At 50.4% G+C, this 19,014-nt stretch overlaps 1 protein-coding gene across 4 annotated transcripts in view; it reads left to right on the plus strand.

Moving 5' to 3' along the window:
* The window catches only part of POR (cytochrome p450 oxidoreductase), a 58,447-nt gene that overhangs the window by 19,147 nt on the left and 20,286 nt on the right, over window positions 1-19,014 (plus strand). For 3 of the 4 annotated variants that reach the window (XM_060032262.1, XM_060032261.1, XM_060032259.1), the window contains one exon: window positions 11,404-11,595. In XM_060032262.1, the coding sequence (XP_059888245.1) occupies window positions 11,417-11,595 (179 nt within the window). In that variant the 5' untranslated portion in view covers window positions 11,404-11,416. Of the gene's footprint in view, window positions 1-8,013; window positions 8,033-11,403; window positions 11,596-19,014 lie in introns of those variants that run through there. The other variant, XM_060032260.1, reaches the window with a different exon arrangement.

Consider the following 19,014-nt stretch of genomic DNA (forward strand, 5'->3'; position numbering starts at 1 on the left):
TACTATTATTATAATAACATGTCCATGACTCTTTATCAGGTTGATGAAGTTCCCTATTATTCCTAGTTTACTGAATTTTTTCATCATGAATAGATGTTGAATTTCTCCATCCATTGATGATCAGGTGGATTTTTTACAAACCTGTTTATATAGTGAATTACATTGATGTTTGGATATTGAACTAACCTTGTATTCCTGGAGAAAACTCCATTTGATCATGACATAGTATCCTTTTTACATATTGCTGAATTCGATTGACTAATAGTTTAAATTTTTGCATCTGTGTTCACGAAGCATGTTGGTCTGTAGCCTTCTGTTTTGTACTGTTGCTGTCTGGTTTTGGTATCAGAGTAATACATACCTCATAAAAGAGTTGGGAAGTCTTCTATTTTCTGAAAGAATTTGTACAGAATTGGTATAATTTCTTCCTTAAATGTTTAATTTAATTCACCAGTGAAGCTGTCTGCTCCTGGAGTTCACTTTTTTTTTTTTTTTTTGTGGTACATGGGCCTCTCACTGCTGTGGCCTCTCCCGTTGCGGAGCACAGGCTCCGGATGCGCAGGCCCAGCGGCCATGGCTCACGGGCCCAGCCGCTCCGTGGCACGTGGGATCCTCCCGGACCGGGGCACGAACCCGCGCCCCCTGCATCGGCAGGCAGACCCCCAACCACTGGGCCACCAGGGAAGCCCCCTGGAGTTCACTTTTGGTGAAGGTTTTAACTAGTAATTTGAATTCTTTTAGAGAGCTCTTCAGCTTATCTATTTTTCTCAAATGAGCTCTGACAGTTTGTATCTAAGAAATTTGTCCATTTCATCTAAGTTATCAAATGTTGACATAAAGCTGTTCGTAATTTCCCATATTACCCTTTTAATGTCTATAGAATCTATTGATGTCCTCTTTTTCATTCCCTATATTGGTGATTTATGTCTTCTTTTCTTCCTGATCATTCTGCCTGAGATTGATCTATTTGAGAGCAATGTATGTGTCAAGAGTTCTAAGAATTCAAATCTAGTCGAGAATTTAAGGATTTTTTTAATTTTTTTTTTTTTTTAATTTTTGGCTGCATTGGGTCTTAGTTGCTGCGCGCGGGCTTTCTCTAGTTGTGGTGAGCGGGGGCTACTCCTTGTTGCGGTGCATGGGCTTCTCATTGCGATGGCTTCTCTTGTTGCAGATATTGGGCTCTAGGCGTGCAGGCTTCAGTAGTTGTAGCACACAGGCTCAGTAGTTGTGGCTCGTGGGCTCTAGAGCACAGGCTCAGTAGTTACGGCTCACAGGTTCTAGAGCACAGGCTCAGTAGTTGTGGCACATGGGCTTAGTTGCTCCGTGGCCTGTGGGATCTTCCCAGACCAGGGCTTGAACCCGTGTCCCCTGCATTGGCAGGTGGATTCTTAACCACTGTGCCACCAAGGAAGCCCTAATTTTTTTTTTAAATTTTAAAATTTATTTTATTTATCTATTTTTGGCTGTGTTGGGTCTTTGTTGTGGTGCACATGCTTCTCACTGCGGTGGCTTCTCTTGTTGAGAAGCACAGGCTCTAGAGCGCAGGCTCAGTAGTTGTAGCATGCGGGCTCACTAGTTGTGGCTCGCGGGCTCTAGAGCACAGGCTCAGTAGTTGTGGCACACGGGCTTAGTTGCTCCGCGGCAACGTGGGATCTTCCTGGACCAGGGCTCAAACCTGTGTCCCCTGCACTGGCAGGCGGATTCCTAACCACTGCGCCACCAGGGAAGTCCTAAAATTTATTTATTTTGGCTGCGCCGGGTCTTAGTTGCGACACGCGGGATCTTCACTGGGGCATGCGGGATCTTTAGTTGTGGCATGCAGACTCTTAGTTGCGGCATGCATGCGGGATCTAGTTCCCCGACCAGGGATCGAACCCGGGCCCCTGCATTGGGAGCACGGAGTCTTACCCACTGGACCACCAGGGAAGTCCCCAAAGATTTTTTTTTTTTAAGAGAAAGATTTTTGTTTAAAGATACTTTTCTTAATAGTATTTAGGGAAGAAATCAGAATGGACGTCAGTAACAGACACATTTTAATTCAAACTGCACCCCTCACCAGCTGTGTGACCTCAGGCAAACCACTCAAACCCACCTGAGTACGGATGTCATCGTTATAAGGAGATAATAGTAATTTCCATGTAGAGTGGCTGAGACATTGATGTACACCCCAAAAGTGCCAGGCCCCGTGCCTGCTTACATGGGCACCTGTGCATCTGTTACTCAGAGTGAGAAGTTGGAGACGACCCTGCCAAAATCATCCCTGTGTGCAGTGTGCCCGCGTTTCCCTGGAGCAGCTCCTCACTTCTCCCCTCTGTCCCCACAGCACTTTGTAAACAGTGATTTTATAGCATTTCTCACATTTGACCGCAGTGTCTTCTGTGCTTCCTTGACCAGATTGCGCACTGCTGCACAGCCGGGCCATGTTTTTATCTTTTCTCTCTGTTGCCCATATAGATTTAAGTGCTCAAAAATATTTTAATAAACGTAGAATAGGAAAGTACGTCATAATGGTACGTCAAATCAGTGGACCGTCAGGCAGCCAAAGAAAATATCATTATAAAGGATTCTTTAGCAACGTGAAGAACTGTGTTACAAAGTAGAATACGTTTTATCTATTTTTGTTAATGAGTGTATGTAGATGCGTGTGTATAATGTATTTATATATGGAAAAAATGAAAGAAAACTCTAGAGAGAAAGCAGCTCTGTGGGCAGTCAGCTTCTGCCTGACCTTTCATCCTTTAAGATAACCATTTGAGTGGGGTGAGACTGGGATGGGAGGTGCTGAGTCCCCTGTCGCTAGAGGCTGTACAGGCACAAAAGAAATCACTGGAATCACGGGGCACAAAGGGCTGTCGAGGTGCCTGGTCCAGGAGGCCTGAGGCAGGCATTCCTTCCCTGCCCCGGTTTACCAAGTCCTTCCTCTTGGGGCCAGAAGGAGCAGTGAAGTCCCATCAGGGAGCAGCACTTGTGTCTGTGCAGAGGGAGTTGGGTTTGAAAAGATATCATACAGACATGATGGCCGTGTGCTTGGAGGCGAAGAGACTCATTTACCCCTGAAGATGCTCCTCCTTAAAAGCCGAAAGCCAGGCTCTGTGGGAAGCACGGACTGTTCTTGGGACCAGTTTCTTAATCGGAAGAGTTAGTACTTCCCCCTTTTTTCAGAGTCTGCTGTGTGGCTCCCCGTCTCTCTTCCTATTTCCTGAGTCCTTAGGATGTGCCACGGACCACGTGTCACAGCGTCATTGTCTGCTTTCACTTTCCATAGCTGCTCTTGTTTAACATGAACTAGAAGCGTGTGTGTGTGTGTGTGTGTGTGTGTGTGTGTGTGTGTGTGTTTCAACACGCTCAGGGAAAGAAGGTCCAGGAATCAGTGTTGGAGTATTAACTCAGGTCAGAGACTAGCGGTTTTTCCTCCTAGCATCATCACCAATCAGCCGGTTCAGTTTAATGATCATTACTTTGGCAGGTCTGTGTCCCAGGCCCCTGGGGTGGCAGGCGCTCTGTCATTAAGCACAGTTCACCTAGCCTTGTGTTGACACATCCCCAGTGATGGAGGTGGGGGGCCACGCCTCACAACAGCTCATTTTCTTTCTACATATTTTTGTCAGAAAGTTCTTCTTGGAGAGTGTGTGAACCTCTGTCCTCCGTTACCGCGCAGGGTAAGGGCTCAGTCCCTCAAGACTGCTCCCCACACCCCGCTTCAGATGCCAGTCACAGGTCCAGGTTGTCACCTGTGCTTCTGACCAATCAGCTGTAAATGTGGATTCCCACAGCCTGCTACTCGGGTTTGGTGAATTTGCTAGAGCAGCTCACAGAACTCAGGGAAACATTCACTTATGTTTACCAGTTTATTGAAGGATATGATGAAGGATACAGATGAACAGCCAGATGAAAAGATACATAGAGCGAGGTCTGGGAGGGTCCAGAACCCAGGAGTTTCTGTCCCTGTAGTGTGAGGGTCACTCTCCCGGCACATGGATGTGCTCACCAACCTGGAAGCTCTCTGAGCCCCACACTTCTGGGGTTTTAGGAAGGTCTCCTCATGTAGTCATGATCAGTTGTTCACTCCATTTCCAGCCCCTCTCCCCTCTCTAGGGAAAGGGGTGGAGGCAGGGACTGAAAATTCCAAGCTTCTATTCATGGCTTGGGCTTTCTGGTAACCAGCCCCTGTGCAGGAGGCCACCCAGAGCTGTATTTGAACAAAAGATGCTCCAAGTGCTCTTATCACTTAGGAAATTACAAGAGTTTTAGGAGCTCTGTGCCAGGGACTGGGGGCAGAGACATATATGTGTGTGTGTGTGTGTGTGTGTGTGTGTGTGTGTGTGTATACATATATATATGTGTGTGTATATATATATATATATGTGTGTATATATATATATTTTTTTTCTATTATCTCACAGAACTCCTGTGCAGTCTCTTGTACCCATAAATTGCCTTGTGCTAACTTTTAGTAGGGTTACTAAGTTATACCCTCAGAATGCCCCAGAGTACATTGCCTTAGGGGATCTGTGGGTTTGCCCCACTTGGAGTTGAGGCCAGGTGGCTGGGGCCCCAGAGAGGCTGATAGAAACAAGCCCACGTGGCTGCCCACGACCGGCTGCAGTTCCTGTGGTCAGCGCCTGTGGGGCTTTGTCAGCTCCATTTGTGCTGAGTGATGCTAGGTCTTCTGCCTGCTTCTCGCCAAGTCATGCTTTCACAGATCCAGCTCGCCTGGCTGCCTTCCTCTTTCACGTCATTGCATCAGACACAGTGCCAGTCATGCGTCTCCACATCCCACCCGTAAGCCCTGTTAAGTGGGGGAGAGGTCGTCAGCTGGGGCATTTGGGCATCTGCATAGAATGTTGGCCTGAGAGTGTTCTAGTCTAGGATGCCTTGGTCATAGCTCCATGTCCGCACTGATCCTTTGGGTGTGACCACTGTTCAGGGTTACCGCCCTATGACATGGTTCTAATCATGCCACACCCTCGCCCTGTCATCATCTCCAACCAGGGCTCAAAGACTTCAGACACGTAGAGGGCTCCTGGGCCCTTTGCAAACTGGTCTTAATCTGTTTTTAAAGGCCATGCTCTTCCTCACCAGCCTTTTACCCATACATGCATCTCCTCATGCCACTCTTGAGTCACACTAGGTTCTTGTAACTACTGCTCTTTTATCATGTACACCTTGGCATGTGCTTCCTCTGTCTGGAGCGACTCTTACCTCCTTTTCTTTTTTTTTTTTTTTGACTGCATTGGGTCTTCATTGCGGCATCGGGATCTTTTCATTGTGGCTCACGAGCTTCTTTCTAGTTGTGTGTGGGCTCTGTAGTTTGTGGTACGCGGGCTCTCTCGCTGAGGCATGTGAGCTCAGTAGTTGTGGCTCGCGGGCTTAGTTGCCCTGCGGCTTGTGGAATCTTAGTTCCCTGACGAGGGATTGAACCCACGTCCCATGCGTTAGAAGGCGGATTCTTTACCACTGGACCACCAGGGAAGTCCCAACTCTTACCTCCTTTACCTGACTGTTGGAACCTGGTCACTTTTCATCACCCTGCTCAGAGGTTGGCCCCTGGGTGACCCTTCTTTGACTGTTTGGACTATCTGACCTTCTTCTTCCTCAGAGCTCCATTTTCCCCTACGCCTGGCCCCACCACGGTGTTGAAACCATTGGGATATGCCTACAAATCACAGCAATGAGTTGGTGCCCTGCATCTCCCACCAGCGCAATGGTGGGAGAGGCCTGACAAAAGGGAGAATTTAAATAAGATTTAGAGTGTTATAATACCCAAATGTTCAGGATACAATTTTTAAAATCACCATAGTGAGAACTAGGAAAATCTCAACTTGAGTGAGAAGAGACAATCATACAAGATATAAAGAAGAGCCAAACAGACATCTTAGAACTGAAAAATACTATAACATAAAAAAAGAAAAGAAAACCACAACTCAGTATATGGTACCATGGCAGAATGGAGACGGCAGAGGGAGTCACCAGTGAACTTGAAGATAGAACAATAGAAGTTACCCAGTCTGAGTCACAGAGAGAAACGAGACTGATAAAACTGAACAGATCCTCAGGGACTTGTGGGACTAATAACAAAACACATGTATGTCATCGCGGTCCCAGAAGGAGAAGAGAAAGAGGGTGGGGCTGAAAACGTATTTGGAGAAATAATGGCTGAAGAGTTCCTAAACCTACAGATTCAAGAAGCTGAGTGACTTCTAAACAGGATAAACTCAAAGAAAGCTGCACTGTCTTGTCTCGGTTCAGGTGATTGACGAGGTGGACAACAGAGGGGAATGTGTGCCAGCTGCAGTGCTCTCAGCAGGCTGCCTTGGGGAGGCACTTTCCCCTGAGTATCTCTCAGGCCCTGGAGGATGAGCTGTTAGGCAAGAGCAGGCTTGGTTTCCCTGAGGAGTTTCCCCTGTCTTAAAGCCACTGAACCATGGACGAGTTTTGTGACTGAGCAGGCCCTGCTCCCACTGCAGCTGGGGGGTCTGGGCTGCCTGTTCGCCTGGGCTCTGTGCTTGCTAAAGGGGCCGACTGACTTACTCGCTGGCTTCCTTCCCTCCTGTTGCTGCATCCATGGCCGGCTCACTGTGACGTCAGTGCCAGCTTGGTTGATCAGTCATTTACTGACCAGAAGTTACGTACAGCAAAGGCAAAGCCACAAATACTTCCTGGAGGATGATTTTACGCCCCGGTGTTGTAAACAGTCCGATGGAGAAAGAGCCCTTCTGTTCTTGCCTCATTCGCCCTTTTCAGAAGCTGGCAAAGCTCCCATCATGCTCTTGGCCTGGGTGACCAGCAATTTGTCCGCCCTGCTCTGCAGGGTGTCGGGCTGCCTGGGGACTGGAGTGGCTGCCTTTGACCTTCAGCATCAGTGGGAACTGGCTAATCAGTGAAATTCAGGAAGAATAGCCCCTGTCTCTCTACCTATCTTATGTATGTATCTATCTATGCCCGTTTCCAAATGTACATTGTCTTTATGATAAAAGTGAAAACCTACGTACAGACCTACTTTGTAATAAAAGATCGAATCAGACCTGCTCTGTTTGGGGTGGGCGAGACCTACTTGGCTAGTCTTTTGATGTACCCCCTTTTTCTGTGCCTAACCTTACAGATGAGGACACGAACGCCTACTGCCAAGTAAGGGATTTGCACAGCTGGAGGCAGAGCTGTGGCAAGAGCCTGGTCTAGTTAAGAACGTACTCTACTTGCTCACGGCCCTTTTGGGTTGGTTGGTTGTTTTGTTTTCTGTTGCTGACAAATGCTGCTTTGGGCCCCATGAGCTCTGTAGTGTTTGGCGTTCCTCCTTTCCACTAAATGTAAAAGAATGGATGATTAATGGGCAGAAGGATCACACAGGGCTCCCAGAGGCTCCTGGGAGGGCCTGTGGGGACCTCAGACTGTCTCATGGTCACCCTACCACACCTGAAATGGAGGGACACTTACCAAGCAGGGTGGTCAAAATTTTCCCATCAGAATATTTCACACAGCAGAAGAGAGTGATTTTATGTCACAGAGTCTTGTCTCCCAGACTGTACCGAGGTGCCTCAAGGCACCACAGCCGGCGCCCAGAGGTGCTCAGGGAGAGTCCACGTCTGCCCCCGTTGGTGCAGCTTGGGGTGATTCTCAGTATCAATGTGGGATCGTCTACATTCCTTTGATCTTCTACATTCCTTTTGATACTTTGTGTCTTTGCAAAGCTGGGTTTTCAGGGGTTGTTTGGATCTAACTACTCCTAAATGGAACGATTAGGTATTTCTCTTGGCCTAGGGATACCATGAAAATTTCGCTGAAATGTCAGGGATTCCATGAGCTGAGAAAGTTTGGGAATCTGTGTCCTGGAGGCACAGGCACACTCCCAGTCCCAAAGTTCTTTTCAATCTGCAGGCTTCACATAGTGGTTCATGCAAATTTTACATTCTGTGTGTTGTAGTGAATTCACTGACTCCCTTCATTCATTCCACGGGGAGTTACGGAGCACTAGATTATGTGCCAAGCGCTGTGCCAGGAAAGTGTGACGCCCGGAAGTGACGGTTGAGCCGAGGTCTGAAGACTGAATAGGAAGCAAGTAGAGGGGGAGCATGCCAGGCACATGTAAAGGCCCTGGGGCAGGGATGCAGTGACGCGGGCTGGAGAGATGGGTAGGCGTGTTTGTGTGCACTTCAACGTGACGATGGTGGTTTAACAGCTTGCTCTCGGCTTCAGCCCCCATGCACGCTGCTCCGATCCTAGTGGGAAGCATAGGGTGAAGGTTTTTCCTCCCAGGTTGACTTCCTTCTTGCCAGCCTGCCAATCCTTCCTTCCCACCATGTGCCAGATACAGAGGTGCCTCTGACACAGATACACGTGTCCACTCAGTCTCCCCACTTAAATGGGTAGTGAGCACAGCCCTCCCCTGGGAAGCTGGCGCTCCTTTCTAGTTTGCCGCTTGGGTGAGCTGCTTACCCGTTGGACCCTCCGACTCCCGGTTGTAGATCAGATGTTCTCCAGGGTCCTTTCCACTGCCCTTCTTCAGTTTTTGTCTGTCTGACCTCAGAGTTAAAGCTGCTGGGGACATTCTCAGGTCTGTGGAGACCTCAGGTCTGAATGCTGGCGTGTCCAGCATGCTGGTGAGGGCCTGCTGCAGGGGGTCAGTCACGTTGCCTGTGCGCAGCGCCTGGTCATCTCTGCAGTGGGGCAGGAATTCGTGGTGTCCTGATTCTGAGCTCAAAGGGAGAGGCCTGGGATTCTGAAGGAAGCAGCAAGTCAGCTGTTCGAGACAGAGGGAGAGGGGAGAAGAGTGAACATAGCCTCACAAACTGCATTGTAATCACGTGTCTGTGTTGTGCTTTCCAGAATCTAAAACGGCTCCATAATTGTATGCCACGCTCTGCCAGCCCAGCTACTCTAGAATCTGATGCTCATTCATTGAACAGTTCTATTCAGTTGCTATACCTGATGCTCATTATCTGCCCTTGTGGGTTGACCCTGTAGTCAGGGAGATGGCCAGTGGGGAAAACGTATAATATAATGTCAGGTAGTGATCAGGGCTGTGAGTGGGGAAGGGTAGGGAGAATGACAAGATACTATAGCGAGGCCAGGTCTCTCTGAGATGGTGACCTCTGAGCAGAGACCTGAATGAAGCAAGGGAGAGAACCCTGCAGGTAACTAGAAGAGAGTCCAGGTAGCCGTATTAACATGTGCAAAGGCCCTGGGGCACGAGCAGGCCCGGAGGCTTGAGGAGTAGTAAGGAGGCCAGCGTGACCGTGACCGTGAAGTGTGAGGAAAGGGGAGAGCAGTGAGAATCGGGGTGGGAGTGGTACCCAGGGGCGAGATCGCATGGGACTAATCGAGCACGTTAAGGACGTTAGATTTTGTGCTGAGTATGATATGAAGTCATTTGAGGGTTTTGATGAGGGAGGTAACAGAGTCTGACTTTTTCAAAGCCTCCCTCTGGCTACTGTGTGGAGAGCAGCCCGTTAGGCACCTCTCGCAGGGTCGGGTGTGTGGGAAGGCCACCAGGCAGCTCCCCTTGCTCTGCGCGCCGTCGCCTTAGACGCCTCCTCCAGGGCTGCGCTTTCTCCTCTGATTGCTGTGGTCGACTGCGCGCGTGTCAAGAAACAGTCATTTCGTTTGGTGGGCATCAGTCACCCCTCGGTAAAGTAAGGGGGCCGGGCGGCCTGAATCAGAAAGGTGGCCGGACAGGGAGCGGGCGGTCGTTGCTGCGATGTGAGGGGCGCCAGCTGGGGGCTCTCCGGAGTCAGCACATCAGCCCCGCCCGGAACCCCCAGGCTTCCAGGCGGGCTCTGAGATCATGTGGGACAGGTCCCCTCCCCTCTGCTTCTCCATGGCAGTAGGCTTGTGGGCCAGATGACAGTGCCACCACCAGGGTTGGATAGAAAGATGTGACTAACATTGAATAAATATTCAGTGTGTTTATAAGTTAATGCTTAAATATAGACAGTACTCTCTGGGCACTAGAATTAAGATTGTCCTTTAACGTCAGATATCGCAAAAGGGTGTAAGCTGACATGACTCAGGAACTCAGCGTGAGGAAAGCCCCTCAGATTAACGAAGCCAAGAGCCAGGCTTGAGGGCCGTCCTGAATGGCCTGTTCCTGGCAGGTTGCACAGGTCAGCAGGACTGATGCCCAGCCCTCGGATGACAGGGTGCTCTGCTGCAGGGCCCACCCTGTGGCTTCCTGGAGGCGGTGACAGCTAAGGGAAGTCAGATGTGAAGTAATCTCCCATTGCCCGAGTTGCAGAGCTGTGACTAAGGCATTCCTGACCGAGTCTGGAGCCTGGTTACAGTGAGAGCCACCCACTCGGTGACAGGGCACAATGCCAACTCCAGAGCTGAGCCCAGCCTCGGTGATAAGAGGCAGAAATGCAGAAATGCGCTGCTGGGGTTTTAGGTCCTCTCACCTCGGGTCTTTGTTGACTCATATCTACATACCCGCCAGGTTTCAGTGGTGGAAGGACCAGTTGAGCACCCTTCAACGGAGCTAAGTAGGTTGGTGTGCTGGGGTCCCAAAGACCACCCCCTGGCTCAGTGATTCACCAGGACTTGCAGAACTCAGAAAAGCTGTTTTACTCTCAGTCACGGTTTATTACGGCAGAGGGAAATAGACTGAAATCAGCAAAAGAAAGACTCCGTAGGACAGAGTCTAGCAGGAGCCAGGCAGAAGCTTCCAGTTGTCCTCTGCCCGTGGAGTCACGCGACGGTGCTTGATTCTCCCAGCAGCCTCGTGTGGAAGCCCACTTGAGCCTTGGTGTCCAGGTTTTTTATTGGGGGTCAGTCTTGGAGGCATCGGGCGCCCAAGTGCCTAAGCTTACCTCCTCAGTCTCCAGCACCCCAGAGGCGACACCAGTGTGATGTGACTCAGAGCCCCAGGTGCTCCCCTCAATCACATCATTAGCATAAGCTACGTGCATGACCCAAGGTCTCAGGTGTATGGAGACACTTTATCAGGCGGCACATTCCGTGGCCTCAGGGGTGATTTCCTTGGAGCCATCCAAGGGCCAGTCCTGAAGACCTTTGGAATGTGCAGGGTTGGGGGCATCCCAGGCCTGCCACACAGCTGGGGAAAGGGTTTGCTGTGAAGCGGCCCCTCTGTCGTGTGGAAGCAGTGCCTCTGCTGTGTCCTTGTGGGGCCGGAGAACGCTGGTACAGGGAGGCTGTGGCTTCCGTTCTCTGTTCGCAGGGGACCCAGTCCTAGTTCTAGCCGTAGGCTGCACCCAGGTGTGCCCAGGGCTGTGCAGGCACCGTGCAGGCCACGTGCTCTCTTAGTCCTGGTCCAAGGCTGCAGCTGCTGCCCCGAGGCTCTGCTAGTTGCTGCAGCCCTTGGGGCGTGAGCCCCAGACCAAAGCCTTCAGGGGGCTTCCCAGCAGGCCTCAGATGGACCCTGCTGACGGCTGTCGTTCTGTCTCCCAACAGTTTCTCGATCAACATGGGAGACTCCAGTGTGGAGGCTGGCGCCACCGCATCTGACACGGTGGCTGAAGAAGTGTCCCTTTTCAGCACGACGGACATGATCATGTTTTCCCTCATTGTGGGTCTCCTGACATACTGGTTCCTCTTCAGGAAGAAGAAAGACGAAGTCCCCGAGTTCACCAGAATTCAGACCACGTAAGTGACTCTCTCAGGATCCCTCTAGAGCACATCTCTGCCATCCCAGCAGTGCCTGGGCAGGAGCGAGCCGGCTGAGAGCTGCAGGGTCTCTCGTACCGTGTTGGGCTGCGTCTTGGGTTTTGCCTTATTGATGGACTCTGCTTTGGAGCCACCTTCGTAATCCCTTATGTTTACACTGCACTTCACAGTGTTCAGGGTCCTTTGATACCTGTTTCTTATTCAGGCTTCACAGGAACCATTCTGAGTAGAAGGCACCTTGCACAGACAAGTAACCTGAGGCTCAGGGCATTAAAGGTCATCAGTGTAGGGCAAGGTGTGGGGAAGGGGCACAGAGCTTCCATGCCCCCTCTGGGGTGCCACCCTGCCAGCACCTCCATGTGTCCGGCAACCCCGAAACTCTCCAAACCCCATCCTTTTGGGGTTTTATGAAGGTTTTGTTATGTAGGCATAATTGATTAAATCATTGACCATTGGGGATTAATTCAGCCTCCAGGCCCTCTCCCCTCCCCGGAGGTCAGTAACCCTAAATGAAGGCTCTTGTGGGTGACGGTTATGATGTCACCTAGCCCTGGTCCTGCCGCAAGGCAGCTGCTTAGTCTTTGTGTCAGAAAGTGTCTCGTACCAAGCACTACGCCGGGCGCTACACGTATGCAAAGGTGGCCTTTACATTAAAGAGGCTGAGAAGTCAGGACATTGAAAGATACTTTTGAAAAATGGTTTGTGAAATGCTTTTGCGTGCATGATCTAATCAGGGCCTCTGCGACAGCAGTGCCCACTCGGTGCGGGGGGACGGCCTCATCGCTCATGATGGAGGGAGAGGCCAGGCAGCCGGGACACACTGGCTCTGGGGACTCCAAGAAGGAATTTCCCCTTGGAGGGATCGGGAAGGTGTGCTGCTGGAGGAGGGCCACACCCCGAGGCTTCGAGGACTTTGTCAGCAGAGGGCCAGAGGGAAGCTGGGAGGCTGGGCAGGTGAGCAGGGTCCAGCCTGTTCTCTCGGGGCTGGACAGGTCCATTCCTGGTGTGGCAAAGTAGTTTTGCTGAAGATATGGCACTCGGGATAAGGGGGCCAGCGTCCAGGGCCCAGTTTACAGTAGCCCTGCGTTTCCTTGTCTGTGGGATGGAGGTGTGTCCCCACCCCCATCCCCAAGCGAGGTTGAGCCGCAGGAGAGCATGGGGCCGCCAGCCTCCCCGTCCCCAAGATCTCTGGCCTTGCAAGATGGACTTGAAGCAGAACTCCTGGACTTGTATCTTGTGGATTCTAATTGTTTCTCCTTGCCAGGATGCTGAAGCAATATTTCCCTCTTCATAATCTTAAAATTTTAACCCTGTATGTTTAAATCCGCTTCTCATCCCTTATTATATCATGTTGAATACCCCATGGCCAGGGGTTCTACGTGTACACTGTACAGGGAAACTGTTATAGTGCAGTGGTTACGTTCTAGGCCCTGACACTGGGTAATGAAGGTTTGAGTCCTGACTCTACCATGTATTAGCCATATGACATTTGCCCTTAATATGACATTAATCTTTTGAAGTCTCAACTGTATCTTTTGAAGTGTCCTCAACTGTAAATTGGAGATAATAATAGAACTTACCTTGTAGGGTTGTAAAAATTAAACGGCATAAGCTGTCGTAGAGCTCTTTGCCCAGGTCCTGGAGCCCTTCAATGGTGTGTATTTTATGGTGCGTGGGCTTCTCATTGCGGTGGCTTCTCTTGCTGCAGAGTACAGGCTCTAGGGCATGCAGGCTTCAGTAGTTGTGGCACGTGGGCTCAGTAGTTGTGGCTCACGAGCTTAGTTGCTCCACAGCACGTGGGATCTTCCCGGACCAGGGATCGAACCCGTGTCCCCTGCATTGGCAGGTGGATTCTTAACCACTGCGCCACCAGGGAAGTACCTATTCTTATTATTAATACCATATCCAGTCTTACAGGAGCCCTCCAAGAACACCATTATTACCCCATTTTGCAGAGGAGGAAACTGAGGCACTAGTGATTGAGGAGTTTGCCCGAGGCCACCTAACTCACAAGTAGCAGAGCTGCCTTTTGAACCCAGATCTACAAACTCCACACCCCCTGTTTTCCCTGCTTTGCCATGCTGCCTTCCATCTCTTAAGAGTTAAGAGTAGTTAATATCCCTATTTCAAAGATGAGAAAACTGAGACTCAGAGTGGTCACTTAGCTGATACATCTGGGCCACCAGCTAGATGGTGGCCGCCACCTCCTGCTAGAAATCCCGCACTGTTGTCCCTGCCCACTTGTACTTTCAGTGAACACAGGTGGTTTTGGCCATGGCACGGTGCCTCCCTTATCCCAGCAGGTCAGTGGAGGGTGATTAGTGTGGGGACAGTACGCGCCCAGGGTTGTATCAGTTCTCACCACAACCCCCAGTGGCTTCTAGTTGGTCTTTTAAGGCCTTTTCAGGCCTTCACCACCTGGGATGGTGAGTCCAAACCTTGGGGCATGGATGTTTTTTAAAAACCAAGCCAATGGGAACAATTGTGTCTGAGCAGCAAGCATAGGACACACACCTGCAGCCCCCTGACCCTGAACTTACAGGTGCAGGGGATTCAGAAGGAGTCCCTGTGCTCACAACTGAATCTCCCAGGCACGCTGGCCTCTGGGGCCCTCACCATCAGGCCGGATTTGGCTTCAGAACCTCAGGAGCCCAGGGAGGGCTTAGAGGGAGGTCAGTTCTGGAAGGCCTCCTGGGTTTTTTTCATAAACTATTTACTGAAGTACTGAAGTACATAACAGGCAGACATAAAAGTATACAGATCATAAGCACACAGTTTATTTGTCACAAAACGGATAGAATCATGTAAGAAAGGACCCCTCTTCCCCCTCCAATCCCACCACCCCCAGGTCACCCACTCTCCTGACTCCTCGTGACATAGACGAGTGTTGTCTGTGTCCCGGGATATGTAGTATTTGGCCATTCTTTCTGAGATTTCTCCATGTCGTGTGTAGTCGTAGTTCTCTCGTTCTCATTGTTGCATAATGTTCTGTTGTGGGAATAAACTGAAATTTATTCATTCCCATCATGATGGCCCTTTAGATTGCTTCCAGCCTAGGGCACTGTTACCAGCAGTCCTGCAGGGAACATCCTAGTACATGTGGATGTGGTTCCCGTGTGAATGTGGTTCCCATGTGGATGTAGCTCTGTTGGGTATGTGTTGGATGTGGAGTTGGGGGTCAGAGGGAAGGCTCATGTGCAGCTCTGTTAGACACAGCCAGTTTTCCAGCATCCAGTCCCACCCCCAGCATGTGGGGTTTCAGTTGCTGCCCATCCTCAGCAACACTTATTTTTGTCAATTAAAAAATTTTAGCCATTCTAGGGAATTCCCTGGTGGTCCAGTGCTTAGGACCCCATGCTTTCACTGTCAGGGGCCCAGGTTTGATCCCTGGTCAGGGAACTAAGATCGCACAAGCCGTGCAGTGCAGCCAAAAAAATTTTTTTTTTATTAAAATGAAATGAAATAAAATTTTAGCCATTCTAATGGGCATGTGGTGGTAATTGTTTTAACTGCATTTCTCTTATGTCCAGTGACCTTTTCATATGTTTATTGGCCACTGAGGTATCTTTTGTGACTTGGCCCATTTTTTTCCTGTCGGGCTATTGGCCTTCTTGTTGATTTGTTACAGTTCTTTATATATTCTAGGTCTGAGTCCCCTGTTAGATATCTATGTATTGTCAATATCTTTCTGTATAGTTGCCTTTTTACTCTCTTCAGTGTCTTTTTGTGATCAGAAGTTGTTGCCTTAAACTGGCCCAGTTTGTCAACCTTTTGGTTGGCCTTCACCTTTATGGTTAATGCTCTGGTGTTCAGTTTAAGAACTGTTATCTCGTGGTCAGGAAGCTTTTCTTTTGTATTTTCTTCTAGCAGCTTCACTCTTATAGTTCTTATCCTTAGATCTGCCATCCAGCTGAAATTGATTTTGGTATCAGCAAATTGTCAAGGCGCTTCGAAAATCATTTTTTCCTGTGGTTATCCATCCACTTGACCCAGCATCATTTACTGAAAAGGGTTATTCTTTTCTCACTGCACTGAAGCATCCCTGAAGATATAAATCAGGTGCCTGTATAGCTGGGGGTTGATTTCTAGACTGCTTGTTCTGTTGATCTGTTTTCCGTCCTTTCGCCAACACCACATGTTCTGCTTTCTGTGGTTTTACAGCAACTCTTGACTTGGTCACTGGTAGTCCAGGTCCTCCAGCTTTGTTCTCTTTTAAGATTCTCTTGGCTTTTTTGGGGCCCTGGGCATTTCCATATACCTTTTGGAATCAGCTTGTCAAAGTCCACCAAAACAAACAAAAAAACCTTCTGGGATTTTAGTTGAGATGGGGTGGAATCTATAAATTAATTGGCATCTTCCAGTATTGAGCCTTCTAATCAGTGAACATGATTTTATCCCCCGGGGAGGTCTTTTGAATGGTTTATCATAGCAATTAAACACTGGTTAAAGAGGAGCAGTCACGAGCAGCGCATTCTCTTAATCATAATCATTTTAAAAGTCGCTCTTTCATCTCTCCTCCCACTGGCCCCTCAGGCTTTGCTCAGCGTGTACCTCTGGGCAGAGCACTGGGGCCAGGGCAGCTCCTGATGGAAGGGAGCCCGGGGGGATGGCGGCTCCCAGAGGAGTCTGAAGCTCAGGGAGCCTCTCTGTGGCCCGAGGCGCATTGTTCGCGCCTGTAATGCAACACCCTTCTGGCTGGGTGGGAATTTGCTTCTATTTCTGTCTCCCGTAATGCAGAGGGAGCATCCCATTCCTGTCTGGGTCCCTGGCTCTGTGCAGGGCCTGTCGGAGCGAAGATACTCAGAGAAAGGCCGTTGAATTAGTAAATGCTAAACCCGCACGTGCGTCTGCCTCTAAGGCAAGCTGGCTCGCGGTCTGGGTGCGGCTCATGTTAAAACTTCTTAAATTTTTAAATTAGAACATTGAAAACCCTGGCAATTCCACATAAAAGTCACTTGTAGCTTCATTTGGGAAAAAAAAACAAAACAGAGGACCTGACCCCACGGAGCCCACCGTGACACTTGCCAGCAGGGGCTGAGGCTGAGCGGGGCCGCCCTTCTAGATGGGGCCTGCACCACAGCCTGTGCCCCCAGCCAGCCCTAGCTGCCGTCCTCGGCTCTGCTCACAGCCCCCCGCCCCCCTGCAGTCTGCTTCACTTGCAGCGCCTGAGTGCTTTAAAGGAGAACAAAGCTTTTTATCATGAAACGCTGCAAGCAAACACCAAAGCTGGAGCATAGGAGAGGGAACTCCTGCACCTGTCACCCAGCTTCAACAACTGTCCGCTCCTGGCCAGTCTTGCTTCCTTCCCCTTCCCCACTGTTGCTGGATTATCTTAAACCAAGCATATAATTTCATAATTAATCCTATAATTCATATGAATTATGAATAAAGAAATCATGATTTCATAGGAAATTGGAAATATTTCCTATGAAATTATGTGGAAATATGAACTATGAGAATATTTCAGTCCTCTCAAATGCAGAGACTCCCCTTTTTAAACCTAACAGAGCTGTCCTCCCACCCCTGTAAGTTCGCAGCATGTCTCAGTACCATTGGATACTCAGCCGGCATTGTTCGTAGCTCCCTGAGTGACTGATCAATTTTTTTTAACCTTTTTTTTTTTTTTTAATTCAGGATCTAAACCCACACATTGCAATTGACTACCGAATCTTTTAAGTCTCTCTTTCGGAGGTCAGGTCTATTGAGGTGTAATTTACATGCAGTAAAAGTCACCCTTTTAAAGTGTACAGTTTGATGCGTCCTGACAGGTGTGTGCAGTTGTGTAACCAGTGTTGCAGTCAAGGTACAGGACACTCCACACCCTAGAAAGCGCCCCCCCCTCCACTGCCCAGGTCCCATTGCAGTCGCCACCCCCCTGCCCCACCTCTGGCAACCACCAATCTGATTTTTGTCCCTGTAGTTTTGCCTTTTCCAGACTGTCATGCATACGGGGTTATGTCATCACAGCCTCTGGTGCCAGGCTGCTTCCCCTTAACATAATGTCAGGTCTCTCTCAGTCCGTGGGCTTCCTTCCATCCCTGTGATTCCCTCGCGGCATTTTCATTGAAGAACCCAGATCATTTGTTTCCCAAAGTTTCCCACAGTCTAGAATTTTGCTGCCTGCATCCCACTGGGGGTTGCTTCTGAGAAGCCACAAAAGAGCTCATTTTCCTCCGTGACCTTCGTTTGACGGCCTGCTCTTGCCAGAAAGGCCGGGAAAGCCAGGAGTCAAGGCTACCTGCATCATCTCTATCCATCTTTATCTCCTTTTTCCACACCCAGCTCAGGGCCACTCTTTCTAGAGATGGGTCCTTGGCTCTGCCGAGCACGACGATAGAAACATCAATGGGTTTTACAGAGAGAAGAGCGCAAGGAAAGGCCCCTGTGGCCGTGGAGGGTGGACAGTGCCCGAAGTGTCCTGCATCCGTGGAAACGGTGAGGCTGTGGGCTCAGGACATTCACGCCGCCCTGCAAGCACAGGCGTGGGTTTTCTGATGCCACCTGACCACCAAGGGACCTCTCCTGTCCCTTGATGAGACTGGGGTAGTTTTGCTGTTCTAGCCAGTGCCCGAAATCTTGACCGTGGCCTGTCTGGGAAGGTGATGCAGAGCCGAGTGTCATCGGACCTTCTGACCTCTCTGGGCATCACCAGGGCACTTGGTGCTGGCGGCTCCCTCTCTGGGCCAGACACCAGGGCACAGGGACGTGCGGCATCCTCGGGGGCTCACATGCAGTTGGGGCGCGTGAGGATGGTACAGTGACGATGCTCGAACAGCCCAGGGCGCCACCGGGGAGGGGGCTATGTCAGGACGGAGGTGCCCCCCAAGCTGAGTCTGGGAGGCTGAGTAGGAAGCTGGGCCAGGGCTGCGTGTGCAGAAGCCCAGGGCAAGGAAAGCAGGGCCTGCTCTGGGAAGGGCGCGTCTTGGTAGAGCCTGGGTGTAAGTCGCCAAGGGAGTCAGGGGTCATGAAGGGAACTGAGAGGCCAGAGGATGGATCTACAGGGCCTTGGGGTTTTATCTGACCCTCGTGGGGAGCCGACGGGAGGGCTGGTGCCAGGGCAGCCCTGAGACCAGCCATTCCTGAATGCAGCTTGGAGTGGATTGGAGGAAGGTCGTCGGGAGGCGTTGGCGCTGACCAGGGCCCGCGGTACAGGCGACAGGCAGGGCACGGAGAGCAGCCGTGCCAGTGGCCCAGAGAGAGGATGTGTGCTGGGGCTTTCTAACACTTTAATTCTTGCATCCCTGTTTTACAAGAGGCAGAGCCGATTCGGGGGGAGGTGAGTAACTTACCCAGGGCTGAGAAGGAATAAGCCCCAGGGCAGGACTTCACTCCCCAGGCCGTGGCCGCCACTCCTGCTAGCCCCCTGCCCCGGCCCTGTCGTCACCGCCCCTCCCACCC

This window comes from Delphinus delphis, chromosome 15, assembly GCF_949987515.2.
Source record: "Delphinus delphis chromosome 15, mDelDel1.2, whole genome shotgun sequence".
Lineage (NCBI taxonomy): Eukaryota > Metazoa > Chordata > Mammalia > Artiodactyla > Delphinidae > Delphinus > Delphinus delphis.